This window comes from Macaca fascicularis, chromosome 1 (genome assembly GCF_037993035.2).
Source record: "Macaca fascicularis isolate 582-1 chromosome 1, T2T-MFA8v1.1".
NCBI lineage: Eukaryota > Metazoa > Chordata > Mammalia > Primates > Cercopithecidae > Macaca > Macaca fascicularis.
Window position 1 is genome coordinate 234,042,797 of NC_088375.1, and position 14,625 is coordinate 234,057,421.

Below are 14,625 nucleotides of genomic sequence, written 5' to 3' on the forward strand. Positions count from 1 at the left end.
CACGGCGAGGAGGTCCGGCCAGGAGGCCGGCCCAGCCGGCCAGCGGCCCTTATAAAGGCCCACAGGCTCCACCCCTTCGGAGGAGCCCAGGGCAAGCCCGCCCTCGGAAGCCGGGACCCACAGGGCCCAGGTCACTGTGGCCTGGGTATGGGTGGGGCCGGAGAAGCCCCGGAAGTGGGGAGTGGGGTGGGGGGAGTGGTTGATGATTTTTAGGATTGGGTTGGATTTGCGTAGTGGAATCATTGGTGCTTTTGTAGTTGAGGTACAACGATGGTTTTTCGTATCATTGGTTATGGTTGGAGTCCATATGGAAGCAATGACATACGTTTTATTGACATTAAGTGTATTATTGGTTATGGGGTTTGTAGGTTTTTCTCCTAAGCCCTCTCCTATTTATGGGGGTTTAGCGTTAATTGTTAGTGGTGTGATTGGTTGTGTGATTATTTTCAATTATGGGGGGGCTTATATGGGTTTAATGATATTTTTAGTTTATCTGGGGGGTATAATAGTTGTCTTTGCTTATACTACAGCAATGGCCATTGAAGAGTATCCTGAGACATGGGGCTCAGGGCTTGAGGTTCTAGGGGGTCTTTTGGTAGGATTAATGATGGAGGTAGGGCTGGTTTTATGGGTTTTAAGTTTGGATGAAGAAGTGGTGGTGGTTAATTTCAATAATATGGGTAACTGGGTGATTTTTGAGGGGGAGGGGTCGGGGTTAATTCGAGGTGACTGTATTGGTGCGGGTGCCTTGTATGATTACGGGCGTTGGTTAGCGGTGGTTGCTGGTTGAACATTGTTTGTTGGTGTATACATTGTGATTGAGATTACTCGGGGTAATAGGTTATATTATTAGAAGTAGGGTCAGGATAGGGGGGATGAGGAAAGAGAGGAAGTAGAGTTTGATTATGCCTCTCTGGGTGGTTAGAGTTGTGGAAGCGGTAATGTGTGTTTGTGAGATTATTTCGGGTGTAGATTTTTCTAGCCATGTTGAGTCTAATAAGAGGAGGGCTAAGTTTTGACTTATAAGTAGGTTTTGCTAGGGGATCATACGGTGAACTGTGGTGGGGAAGTATCCTAGTATGTTGGAGAATTTGAGTATTTGTGATGGGTTTTTCACTTTTAGTTTGTAGGTTATAAGGGCGAGGTCTAGGGCTGTTAGGAAACCGAGAGCAGTTGCGTCTAGGGCTGAGAGTTTGAGATAGAAGGGTGTTGTTGGCTGGGGGAGTGAGGTAGGGGGGATATTACTGGTGATAAGGAATCCCGTGATTATACTGCCTATTTAATTGGGTTTAGTAGGGCGGGGTTGTTTCCGTTGATGTTTATTAGGGCTGGGAAGCGGGGTTGTCCTGTTAGGGTAAGGAGAATGGTTCGAGTACTGTAGGCGCTTGTTAGGGAGGTGGCGATGAGAGTAATAAATAGGGCTCAGGCGTTGGTATACGACGTATTTGTGGCTTCGATAATGAGATCTTTCTAGTAGAAGCCTGTGAGGAAAGGTATTCCTGTGAGTGCTAGGTTGCCAATAACTAGGGAAGTTGAGGTGAGGGGCAGTGTTTTAAACAGACCTCCTATTTTTCGAATGTCTTGTTCGTTGTTTAGGTTATGAATAATGGATCCGGAGCACACAAAAAGTATAGCTTTGAAGAAGGCATGGGTGCAGATGTGTAGGAATGCTAGGTATGGTTGGTTAATACCAATGGTGACTATTATTAGGCCTAGTTGACTTGAGGTAGAGAAGGCCACGATTTTTTAAATATCGTTTTGTGTGAGGGCACAGATGGCTGTGAATAGAGTAGTAATGGCTCCCAGGCATAATGTGAGGTTTTGGATTAGTGTATAGTTTTCTATTAAAGGGTGGAAACGGATGAGTAGGGATACTCCGGCGACAACTATGGTGCTGGAGTGAAGTAGAGCTGAGACTGGAGTTGGGCCTTCTATGGCAGAGGGCAGTCAGGGGTGAAGGCCAAATTGGGCTGATTTTCCTGTTGCTGCTAGGAGAAGGCCTATTAGTGGAAGGAGGTTTGAGTTGGAGTTTAGGGCTAATATTTGTTGAAAGCCTCATGAGTTGTAATGCAGGAGGAATCGTGTCATAGCTAGGATAAGACCAATGTCGCCAATACGGTTGTATAGGACTGCTCGGATGGCTGCTGTGTTGGCGTCCGCTCGAGCGTGTCATCAGCTAATTAGGAGGAAGGATATAATTCCTACGCCTTCCCAACCGATGAAGAGTTGGAAAAGGTTGTTAGCAGTAACTAGAATTAGTATGGCAGCGAGGAAGATAAGGAGATATTTGAGGAGTTGGTTAATGTTTGGATCTGAGCTTATGTACCATAGCGAGGATTCTATAATGGATCAGGTGATGAACAGTGCGATTGGAATAAATATTATGGAAAAGTGATCTAGTTTAAAGCTTAGTGTTAGATCTAATGTCTGGGCTGTTATTCAATGTCAACTTCACATGGTTGTTTCTTGGTTGAAGAAAATGTAGAAAGTTGTTGGAAGAAGGCTAGTAATAAAAGCATATGTTACAGTTGTTTTTACATAATTTGGATATGAGCGTGTTTTGTCAGGGTTGATGAGGGTGGCAAAAATTGGAAGAGTTAGGGAGGCGAGGGTTGTTGTTATAACAGGGGTACACATGATTGTTACTTTTATTTGGAGTTGCACCAATGTTTTTGGCTCCTAAGGCCAATGGATAGCTGTTAGTTATCCTTTAAAAGTTGAGAAAGCCGTAATTTTAAGTACGGAGGCATGGATTAGCAGTCCTTGCAGGTTTTCTCGGTAAATAAGAAGTGATAAGCTTCTATAGTTAGGTTCACAATCTAATGTTTCGATTAAACTATATTTACAGGGAGCAAACCCTAGAACGATATTGGGGTTGAGGGATAGAAGAATGATTGGAGCGAGGTGTATAAATACGAACGTATTTTCTCGTGTGAAGGGGGGTTTTATGTTGATTATATGATGTGTAAGTGTTCCTCGCTGCATTGTGATGAACATGTGGAGAGAGTAGAGGGCTGTAATTAGTATGTTGAGTCCTGTTAGTACAATAGTCATATGGGATGAGGAAAATGAGGCTGCGATTGCAAAGAGCTCACCTAGTAGGTTGATAGTGGGGGGTAGGGCAAGATTAGTAAGGTTTGCTGTGAACCATCAAAAGGTTATTAATGGGAGTAGGGTTTGAAGTCCTCGGGACAGTAGTAGGATACGGCTGTGGGTACGTTCATAGTTTGAGTTAGCTAGGCAGAAATAGATGGAGGAGGTGAGTCCATGGGCAATTATAAGGATGAAATTATGATGAATGCATGGGCCGTTACAATAACGTTGTAAGTACGGTCGTTACCTAGTAGATTGCCGGGTTGACCTAGTTCAGCTCGAAGAAGAAGGCTTAGAGCTGTACCTATGATTCCAGCTCATGCACCAAATAGTAGGTATAGAGTCCCAATGTCCTTATGGTTTGTTGAAAAGAGTCAACGGTTGATGAGCGTAGGTAGAGATAGAGAGAAGGGAAGGGTAAAGTGGCTGAGTAAGCATTAGGCTGTAAACCTAAAGACAGGGGTCTAGTCCTCCTTTTACCAGCCCGGAGGTGATTTTCACATTGAATTGCAAGTTCAAAGGAGCAGCTTTAAAAGTTTCTGCCGGGGCTTCTCCCGCCTTTTTTCCCTGCGGCGGGAGAAGTGGATCAAAGCCAGTTGATTAGGGTATTTAGCTGTTCACTAAATTTTTGTGGGTTCGAGTCCCGTTGATCTAGTGAGGGCTTAGCTTAATTAAAGTAATTGATTTGCGTTCAATTGATGCAGAGTAGGTGTTTGCAGTCCTTATGTACTTCAGAAATGAAGTATTTTTACTTACTAAGGGCTTTGAAGGCTCTTGGTCTTGTTTAACCTAAATTTCTAGTGGATAGCCAAAATTAGGGCGGAGGTTGGTAGTAAAAGGGTAGAGGCAATGACGAGTGGGGGAATAAGGAGTGTAGGTTTTGTGTTTTCGAATTGCCATATTATTTTTGTGTTGTTGGATGTAGGAAATAGTGTTAGGGAGATGGTATAGATTAGGCGTATAGAGAAATACAGGTTAAGCAGAGTTCTGATAATTATGATAGAGGGGATGAGAAAGTGATTGTTTACTGTGAGTTCTTGAACGGTAATTCATGTAGGTAGGAAGCCGGTTAGAGGGGGTAAGCCCCCTAGGGATAGGAGGGTGGATGCTCTTAGTGGTGCTAGACAGGTTGATTTGTTTCAGGTGTGGGATAGTATGAGGGTGGTGGTGTTTGAGTTTAGGTTGAGGGTCAGGAATATGGTAGTTGTTAGGATGATGTCTATGGTGAAGTAAAGAATTGTGATAGTTGGGTTATATACTAGTGTTCTTATTATTCAGCCTATGTGAGTGATTGAAGAATATCCTAGGATTTTGCGTAATTGTGTTTGGTTGAGACCTCCTCAGCTGCCTACTGTGATAGATAGGGTAGAGAGAGTTAGGAGGATATGGGTGTTGATTGATGGGTGAATTTGGTATATGATTGAGATGGGGGCTAGTATTTGCCATGTAAGGAGGAGTAGGCCAGAAGTTAGGGATGTTCCTTGGGTAACTTCTGGGACTCAAAAGTGGAAGGGGGCTATTCCTAGTTTTATGGCAAGGGCAGCCCAGTGCAGAACACGGTGGTGGTGCTTTCGGTCGTGGTGGGGGTGGGGGTGGGGGTGGTGTGTTTGGGTGTGTGGGTGTGTGGTTGTGTGGGTGTCCTGGGGTGTGTGTGTGTGTGTGTGTGCGCGGGCGCGCGCGCGCGCGCGCTGTGTTGGGGAGTGGGGTGGGGGATCAAGCGGGGGTCGGGTGGTGGAAAAGCGTGAGAGCTCTGCCGGGGCTGCTCCCAGAGCCTTGGCCGCTGCCCGCACGGCCGCGCATGCGCAGTAGACGGTCCCCCTCCGGGAAGCTGGGCCGGCTCTGGAATCCCCGGGATGGATGCTCAGTTCTCCTCGGTGTGGAGTCTCCGGCCGCCGCCGCCGCGCCCAGACCGGGAAGGCAGGAATGCCAGGCTGGTCAGCCCGGAGGGAAAACAGGCCTCTCCACACCGAGCCAGGTGCTCACCGCGAAAGGGAGGCCACCGCCCCGCCCCCGATCCCGTCCCCAACCCCGCGTCCTAAAGCTCCTCCAGCAGAGCCCGGTACTCCTCCTCGCTGAGGAGTAGCGGTTCCAGCAAAGCGGGCTCTCCCACGTCCTGCAGCTCCGTCGGGGCCTCCGTTTCTAGCAAAGGTTGCCCCTGCTGCAGAAACTCGGGGGTCTCCAGGAGCTCATCCAGCAGGCTGCAGGGGAGTGCAGACGAGCGCCCAGGCTCCTGGAGCGGCGGGGAGGGCGCCCGGATGGCTTGCAGCTGCTCCTGATCCGCGGAGGCCTCCGGGGGCGCGGGCCCCGGAGGTGGAGCTGCCCCGACTTGGGGCTCCCACGCCGCCCCGGCGACCTGGGGCCCCTGGCCCCAGCCCCACCACGGACTCCCCTGGGACGTGGGCGGCGCCAGCACACCCTGGCCCTGCGGCTCAGCTCCAGCGGGCCCAGGCTGTCCCACCGAGCAAGGGCCCGGCAGGCTGTGGTGCTGCGGGTCCCGATCCCCCCGCCATTGGCTCGGGCGCGGAGGCCACCCCCGGGGAGTCTGAGGGTGGGAGAGCGCCCCTTCCGGAGTCGCCAGGGCAGCGTAGGAAAGATCCCAATCCCCGCCTGCCGGGGCGGGATGGGAGATCCCTGCTGCCTGCGCAGCCTGGCTGGGCTGCAGCGGGGCGACGGCCCCTGCTCCCTGGCCCACGAAAGCCCCCGGTGGGAGAGTCCAGGGCGCGCAGGGCACGTGGGGGGCGGGAAGCCCCGTTCCCCACGCCCCGGTGTGGGTGAAGGCGACCGGCGAGGGAGCGGGGGGACACCCGCCGGGGGCCGCGTCGCCCGGGCCGCCTGCGTGCGCCGGTGCCCCGCCACCCTGGCCTGGGTGCCTGGCCCTCCGGTTCTGAAACCAAATCTGAATCCGGGACTCCGGGAGGCCCGTCTCTCTGGCCAGTTCTTCCCGGGTGGCGATGCCTGGAAAGCGATCCTGCTGGAAGGCTCGCAGGAGCAGGGCGGTCTGGGACCGGGTGACGGCGGTCCGCTTTCGCCTGCCTTCTTGCGGGCCGCGTTTCCCGGGCCAGGGCCGAGATTCCCGCCGGTGCTGCCTCAGCTGGCGCGATCTCTCGTTCTGAAACCAAATCTGGACCCTGGGCTCCGGAATGCCGATGGCCTGGGCCAGCTCTTCCCTGGTGGCGATGCCCGGGTACGGGTTCCGCTCAAAGCAGGCTCGCAGGGCCTCCCTCTGGCTCGGGGTCCAAACGAGTCTCCTTCGCCGTCCTCGTCCTCGGGCTCCCGCCGGGAGGGCGCCGTCGCCGGGTGTCGGGAGAGCCATCGCGGGGAGACCCGGCCGGAATTTCGCGGACAGACACGGGCAGAGAGAGGCCGGCGGGCTCCAGTGCCCCTCAGTCGGCCTGTGCACGGCGAGGAGGTCCGGCCAGGAGGCCGGCCCAGCCGGCCAGCGGCCCTTATAAAGGCCCACAGGCTCCACCCCTTCGGAGGAGCCCAGGGCAAGCCCGCCCTCGGAAGCCGGGACCCACAGGGCCCAGGTCACTGTGGCCTGGGTATGGGTGGGGCCGGAGAAGCCCCGGAAGTGGGGAGTGGGGTGGGGGGAGTGGTTGATGATTTTTAGGATTGGGTTGGATTTGCGTAGTGGAATCATTGGTGCTTTTGTAGTTGAGGTACAACGATGGTTTTTCGTATCATTGGTTATGGTTGGAGTCCATATGGAAGCAATGACATACGTTTTATTGACATTAAGTGTATTATTGGTTATGGGGTTTGTAGGTTTTTCTCCTAAGCCCTCTCCTATTTATGGGGGTTTAGCGTTAATTGTTAGTGGTGTGATTGGTTGTGTGATTATTTTCAATTATGGGGGGGCTTATATGGGTTTAATGATATTTTTAGTTTATCTGGGGGGTATAATAGTTGTCTTTGCTTATACTACAGCAATGGCCATTGAAGAGTATCCTGAGACATGGGGCTCAGGGCTTGAGGTTCTAGGGGGTCTTTTGGTAGGATTAATGATGGAGGTAGGGCTGGTTTTATGGGTTTTAAGTTTGGATGAAGAAGTGGTGGTGGTTAATTTCAATAATATGGGTAACTGGGTGATTTTTGAGGGGGAGGGGTCGGGGTTAATTCGAGGTGACTGTATTGGTGCGGGTGCCTTGTATGATTACGGGCGTTGGTTAGCGGTGGTTGCTGGTTGAACATTGTTTGTTGGTGTATACATTGTGATTGAGATTACTCGGGGTAATAGGTTATATTATTAGAAGTAGGGTCAGGATAGGGGGGATGAGGAAAGAGAGGAAGTAGAGTTTGATTATGCCTCTCTGGGTGGTTAGAGTTGTGGAAGCGGTAATGTGTGTTTGTGAGATTATTTCGGGTGTAGATTTTTCTAGCCATGTTGAGTCTAATAAGAGGAGGGCTAAGTTTTGACTTATAAGTAGGTTTTGCTAGGGGATCATACGGTGAACTGTGGTGGGGAAGTATCCTAGTATGTTGGAGAATTTGAGTATTTGTGATGGGTTTTTCACTTTTAGTTTGTAGGTTATAAGGGCGAGGTCTAGGGCTGTTAGGAAACCGAGAGCAGTTGCGTCTAGGGCTGAGAGTTTGAGATAGAAGGGTGTTGTTGGCTGGGGGAGTGAGGTAGGGGGGATATTACTGGTGATAAGGAATCCCGTGATTATACTGCCTATTTAATTGGGTTTAGTAGGGCGGGGTTGTTTCCGTTGATGTTTATTAGGGCTGGGAAGCGGGGTTGTCCTGTTAGGGTAAGGAGAATGGTTCGAGTACTGTAGGCGCTTGTTAGGGAGGTGGCGATGAGAGTAATAAATAGGGCTCAGGCGTTGGTATACGACGTATTTGTGGCTTCGATAATGAGATCTTTCTAGTAGAAGCCTGTGAGGAAAGGTATTCCTGTGAGTGCTAGGTTGCCAATAACTAGGGAAGTTGAGGTGAGGGGCAGTGTTTTAAACAGACCTCCTATTTTTCGAATGTCTTGTTCGTTGTTTAGGTTATGAATAATGGATCCGGAGCACACAAAAAGTATAGCTTTGAAGAAGGCATGGGTGCAGATGTGTAGGAATGCTAGGTATGGTTGGTTAATACCAATGGTGACTATTATTAGGCCTAGTTGACTTGAGGTAGAGAAGGCCACGATTTTTTAAATATCGTTTTGTGTGAGGGCACAGATGGCTGTGAATAGAGTAGTAATGGCTCCCAGGCATAATGTGAGGTTTTGGATTAGTGTATAGTTTTCTATTAAAGGGTGGAAACGGATGAGTAGGGATACTCCGGCGACAACTATGGTGCTGGAGTGAAGTAGAGCTGAGACTGGAGTTGGGCCTTCTATGGCAGAGGGCAGTCAGGGGTGAAGGCCAAATTGGGCTGATTTTCCTGTTGCTGCTAGGAGAAGGCCTATTAGTGGAAGGAGGTTTGAGTTGGAGTTTAGGGCTAATATTTGTTGAAAGCCTCATGAGTTGTAATGCAGGAGGAATCGTGTCATAGCTAGGATAAGACCAATGTCGCCAATACGGTTGTATAGGACTGCTCGGATGGCTGCTGTGTTGGCGTCCGCTCGAGCGTGTCATCAGCTAATTAGGAGGAAGGATATAATTCCTACGCCTTCCCAACCGATGAAGAGTTGGAAAAGGTTGTTAGCAGTAACTAGAATTAGTATGGCAGCGAGGAAGATAAGGAGATATTTGAGGAGTTGGTTAATGTTTGGATCTGAGCTTATGTACCATAGCGAGGATTCTATAATGGATCAGGTGATGAACAGTGCGATTGGAATAAATATTATGGAAAAGTGATCTAGTTTAAAGCTTAGTGTTAGATCTAATGTCTGGGCTGTTATTCAATGTCAACTTCACATGGTTGTTTCTTGGTTGAAGAAAATGTAGAAAGTTGTTGGAAGAAGGCTAGTAATAAAAGCATATGTTACAGTTGTTTTTACATAATTTGGATATGAGCGTGTTTTGTCAGGGTTGATGAGGGTGGCAAAAATTGGAAGAGTTAGGGAGGCGAGGGTTGTTGTTATAACAGGGGTACACATGATTGTTACTTTTATTTGGAGTTGCACCAATGTTTTTGGCTCCTAAGGCCAATGGATAGCTGTTAGTTATCCTTTAAAAGTTGAGAAAGCCGTAATTTTAAGTACGGAGGCATGGATTAGCAGTCCTTGCAGGTTTTCTCGGTAAATAAGAAGTGATAAGCTTCTATAGTTAGGTTCACAATCTAATGTTTCGATTAAACTATATTTACAGGGAGCAAACCCTAGAACGATATTGGGGTTGAGGGATAGAAGAATGATTGGAGCGAGGTGTATAAATACGAACGTATTTTCTCGTGTGAAGGGGGGTTTTATGTTGATTATATGATGTGTAAGTGTTCCTCGCTGCATTGTGATGAACATGTGGAGAGAGTAGAGGGCTGTAATTAGTATGTTGAGTCCTGTTAGTACAATAGTCATATGGGATGAGGAAAATGAGGCTGCGATTGCAAAGAGCTCACCTAGTAGGTTGATAGTGGGGGGTAGGGCAAGATTAGTAAGGTTTGCTGTGAACCATCAAAAGGTTATTAATGGGAGTAGGGTTTGAAGTCCTCGGGACAGTAGTAGGATACGGCTGTGGGTACGTTCATAGTTTGAGTTAGCTAGGCAGAAATAGATGGAGGAGGTGAGTCCATGGGCAATTATAAGGATGAAATTATGATGAATGCATGGGCCGTTACAATAACGTTGTAAGTACGGTCGTTACCTAGTAGATTGCCGGGTTGACCTAGTTCAGCTCGAAGAAGAAGGCTTAGAGCTGTACCTATGATTCCAGCTCATGCACCAAATAGTAGGTATAGAGTCCCAATGTCCTTATGGTTTGTTGAAAAGAGTCAACGGTTGATGAGCGTAGGTAGAGATAGAGAGAAGGGAAGGGTAAAGTGGCTGAGTAAGCATTAGGCTGTAAACCTAAAGACAGGGGTCTAGTCCTCCTTTTACCAGCCCGGAGGTGATTTTCACATTGAATTGCAAGTTCAAAGGAGCAGCTTTAAAAGTTTCTGCCGGGGCTTCTCCCGCCTTTTTTCCCTGCGGCGGGAGAAGTGGATCAAAGCCAGTTGATTAGGGTATTTAGCTGTTCACTAAATTTTTGTGGGTTCGAGTCCCGTTGATCTAGTGAGGGCTTAGCTTAATTAAAGTAATTGATTTGCGTTCAATTGATGCAGAGTAGGTGTTTGCAGTCCTTATGTACTTCAGAAATGAAGTATTTTTACTTACTAAGGGCTTTGAAGGCTCTTGGTCTTGTTTAACCTAAATTTCTAGTGGATAGCCAAAATTAGGGCGGAGGTTGGTAGTAAAAGGGTAGAGGCAATGACGAGTGGGGGAATAAGGAGTGTAGGTTTTGTGTTTTCGAATTGCCATATTATTTTTGTGTTGTTGGATGTAGGAAATAGTGTTAGGGAGATGGTATAGATTAGGCGTATAGAGAAATACAGGTTAAGCAGAGTTCTGATAATTATGATAGAGGGGATGAGAAAGTGATTGTTTATTGTGAGTTCTTGAACGGTAATTCATGTAGGTAGGAAGCCGGTTAGAGGGGGTAAGCCCCCTAGGGATAGGAGGGTGGATGCTCTTAGTGGTGCTAGACAGGTTGATTTGTTTCAGGTGTGGGATAGTATGAGGGTGGTGGTGTTTGAGTTTAGGTTGAGGGTCAGGAATATGGTAGTTGTTAGGATGATGTCTATGGTGAAGTAAAGAATTGTGATAGTTGGGTTATATACTAGTGTTCTTATTATTCAGCCTATGTGAGTGATTGAAGAATATCCTAGGATTTTGCGTAATTGTGTTTGGTTGAGACCTCCTCAGCTGCCTACTGTGATAGATAGGGTAGAGAGAGTTAGGAGGATATGGGTGTTGATTGATGGGTGAATTTGGTATATGATTGAGATGGGGGCTAGTATTTGCCATGTAAGGAGGAGTAGGCCAGAAGTTAGGGATGTTCCTTGGGTAACTTCTGGGACTCAAAAGTGGAAGGGGGCTATTCCTAGTTTTATGGCAAGGGCAGCCCAGTGCAGAACACGGTGGTGGTGCTTTCGGTCGTGGTGGGGGTGGGGGTGGGGGTGGTGTGTTTGGGTGTGTGGGTGTGTGGTTGTGTGGGTGTCCTGGGGTGTGTGTGTGTGTGTGTGTGCGCGGGCGCGCGCGCGCGCGCTGTGTTGGGGAGTGGGGTGGGGGATCAAGCGGGGGTCGGGTGGTGGAAAAGCGTGAGAGCTCTGCCGGGGCTGCTCCCAGAGCCTTGGCCGCTGCCCGCACGGCCGCGCATGCGCAGTAGACGGTCCCCCTCCGGGAAGCTGGGCCGGCTCTGGAATCCCCGGGATGGATGCTCAGTTCTCCTCGGTGTGGAGTCTCCGGCCGCCGCCGCCGCGCCCAGACCGGGAAGGCAGGAATGCCAGGCTGGTCAGCCCGGAGGGAAAACAGGCCTCTCCACACCGAGCCAGGTGCTCACCGCGAAAGGGAGGCCACCGCCCCGCCCCCGATCCCGTCCCCAACCCCGCGTCCTAAAGCTCCTCCAGCAGAGCCCGGTACTCCTCCTCGCTGAGGAGTAGCGGTTCCAGCAAAGCGGGCTCTCCCACGTCCTGCAGCTCCGTCGGGGCCTCCGTTTCTAGCAAAGGTTGCCCCTGCTGCAGAAACTCGGGGGTCTCCAGGAGCTCATCCAGCAGGCTGCAGGGGAGTGCAGACGAGCGCCCAGGCTCCTGGAGCGGCGGGGAGGGCGCCCGGATGGCTTGCAGCTGCTCCTGATCCGCGGCGGCCTCCGGGGGCGCGGGCCCCGGAGGTGGAGCTGCCCCGACTTGGGGCTCCCACGCCGCCCCGGCGACCTGGGGCCCCTGGCCCCAGCCCCACCACGGACTCCCCTGGGACGTGGGCGGCGCCAGCACACCCTGGCCCTGCGGCTCAGCTCCAGCGGGCCCAGGCTGTCCCACCGAGCAAGGGCCCGGCAGGCTGTGGTGCTGCGGGTCCCGATCCCCCCGCCATTGGCTCGGGCGCGGAGGCCACCCCCGGGGAGTCTGAGGGTGGGAGAGCGCCCCTTCCGGAGTCGCCAGGGCAGCGTAGGAAAGATCCCAATCCCCGCCTGCCGGGGCGGGATGGGAGATCCCTGCTGCCTGCGCAGCCTGGCTGGGCTGCAGCGGGGCGACGGCCCCTGCTCCCTGGCCCACGAAAGCCCCCGGTGGGAGAGTCCAGGGCGCGCAGGGCACGTGGGGGGCGGGAAGCCCCGTTCCCCACGCCCCGGTGTGGGTGAAGGCGACCGGCGAGGGAGCGGGGGGACACCCGCCGGGGGCCGCGTCGCCCGGGCCGCCTGCGTGCGCCGGTGCCCCGCCACCCTGGCCTGGGTGCCTGGCCCTCCGGTTCTGAAACCAAATCTGAATCCGGGACTCCGGGAGGCCCGTCTCTCTGGCCAGTTCTTCCCGGGTGGCGATGCCTGGAAAGCGATCCTGCTGGAAGGCTCGCAGGAGCAGGGCGGTCTGGGACCGGGTGACGGCGGTCCGCTTTCGCCTGCCTTCTTGCGGGCCGCGTTTCCCGGGCCAGGGCCGAGATTCCCGCCGGTGCTGCCTCAGCTGGCGCGATCTCTCGTTCTGAAACCAAATCTGGACCCTGGGCTCCGGAATGCCGATGGCCTGGGCCAGCTCTTCCCTGGTGGCGATGCCCGGGTACGGGTTCCGCTCAAAGCAGGCTCGCAGGGCCTCCCTCTGGCTCGGGGTCCAAACGAGTCTCCTTCGCCGTCCTCGTCCTCGGGCTCCCGCCGGGAGGGCGCCGTCGCCGGGTGTCGGGAGAGCCATCGCGGGGAGACCCGGCCGGAATTTCGCGGACAGACACGGGCAGAGAGAGGCCGGCGGGCTCCAGTGCCCCTCAGTCGGCCTGTGCACGGCGAGGAGGTCCGGCCAGGAGGCCGGCCCAGCCGGCCAGCGGCCCTTATAAAGGCCCACAGGCTCCACCCCTTCGGAGGAGCCCAGGGCAAGCCCGCCCTCGGAAGCCGGGACCCACAGGGCCCAGGTCACTGTGGCCTGGGTATGGGTGGGGCCGGAGAAGCCCCGGAAGTGGGGAGTGGGGTGGGGGGAGTGGTTGATGATTTTTAGGATTGGGTTGGATTTGCGTAGTGGAATCATTGGTGCTTTTGTAGTTGAGGTACAACGATGGTTTTTCGTATCATTGGTTATGGTTGGAGTCCATATGGAAGCAATGACATACGTTTTATTGACATTAAGTGTATTATTGGTTATGGGGTTTGTAGGTTTTTCTCCTAAGCCCTCTCCTATTTATGGGGGTTTAGCGTTAATTGTTAGTGGTGTGATTGGTTGTGTGATTATTTTCAATTATGGGGGGGCTTATATGGGTTTAATGATATTTTTAGTTTATCTGGGGGGTATAATAGTTGTCTTTGCTTATACTACAGCAATGGCCATTGAAGAGTATCCTGAGACATGGGGCTCAGGGCTTGAGGTTCTAGGGGGTCTTTTGGTAGGATTAATGATGGAGGTAGGGCTGGTTTTATGGGTTTTAAGTTTGGATGAAGAAGTGGTGGTGGTTAATTTCAATAATATGGGTAACTGGGTGATTTTTGAGGGGGAGGGGTCGGGGTTAATTCGAGGTGACTGTATTGGTGCGGGTGCCTTGTATGATTACGGGCGTTGGTTAGCGGTGGTTGCTGGTTGAACATTGTTTGTTGGTGTATACATTGTGATTGAGATTACTCGGGGTAATAGGTTATATTATTAGAAGTAGGGTCAGGATAGGGGGGATGAGGAAAGAGAGGAAGTAGAGTTTGATTATGCCTCTCTGGGTGGTTAGAGTTGTGGAAGCGGTAATGTGTGTTTGTGAGATTATTTCGGGTGTAGATTTTTCTAGCCATGTTGAGTCTAATAAGAGGAGGGCTAAGTTTTGACTTATAAGTAGGTTTTGCTAGGGGATCATACGGTGAACTGTGGTGGGGAAGTATCCTAGTATGTTGGAGAATTTGAGTATTTGTGATGGGTTTTTCACTTTTAGTTTGTAGGTTATAAGGGCGAGGTCTAGGGCTGTTAGGAAACCGAGAGCAGTTGCGTCTAGGGCTGAGAGTTTGAGATAGAAGGGTGTTGTTGGCTGGGGGAGTGAGGTAGGGGGGATATTACTGGTGATAAGGAATCCCGTGATTATACTGCCTATTTAATTGGGTTTAGTAGGGCGGGGTTGTTTCCGTTGATGTTTATTAGGGCTGGGAAGCGGGGTTGTCCTGTTAGGGTAAGGAGAATGGTTCGAGTACTGTAGGCGCTTGTTAGGGAGGTGGCGATGAGAGTAATAAATAGGGCTCAGGCGTTGGTATACGACGTATTTGTGGCTTCGATAATGAGATCTTTGGAGTAGAAGCCTGTGAGGAAAGGTATTCCTGTGAGTGCTAGGTTGCCAATAACTAGGGAAGTTGAGGTGAGGGGCAGTGTTTTAAACAGACCTCCTATTTTTCGAATGTCTTGTTCGTTGTTTAGGTTATGAATAATGGATCCGGAGCACACAAAAAGTATAGCTTTGAAGAAGGC

At 51.3% G+C, this 14,625-nt stretch overlaps 2 protein-coding genes across 2 annotated transcripts; both read right to left on the minus strand.

Annotated features, from left to right (window-relative positions):
• Positions 1-5,128: 5,128 nt before the first annotated feature.
• LOC135967688 (double homeobox protein 4C-like) lies at positions 5,129-6,406 on the minus strand. The gene has a single exon (XM_065531435.2). It carries the CDS (start codon positions 6,404-6,406, stop codon positions 5,129-5,131), a length of 1,278 nt encoding a protein of 425 aa, XP_065387507.1.
• A 5,210-nt stretch (positions 6,407-11,616) lies between these two features.
• LOC141409200 (double homeobox protein 4C-like) lies at positions 11,617-12,894 on the minus strand. Its single transcript, XM_074025728.1, has one exon. It carries the CDS (start codon positions 12,892-12,894, stop codon positions 11,617-11,619), a length of 1,278 nt encoding a protein of 425 aa, XP_073881829.1.
• Between the last annotated feature and the right edge of the window lie 1,731 nt (positions 12,895-14,625).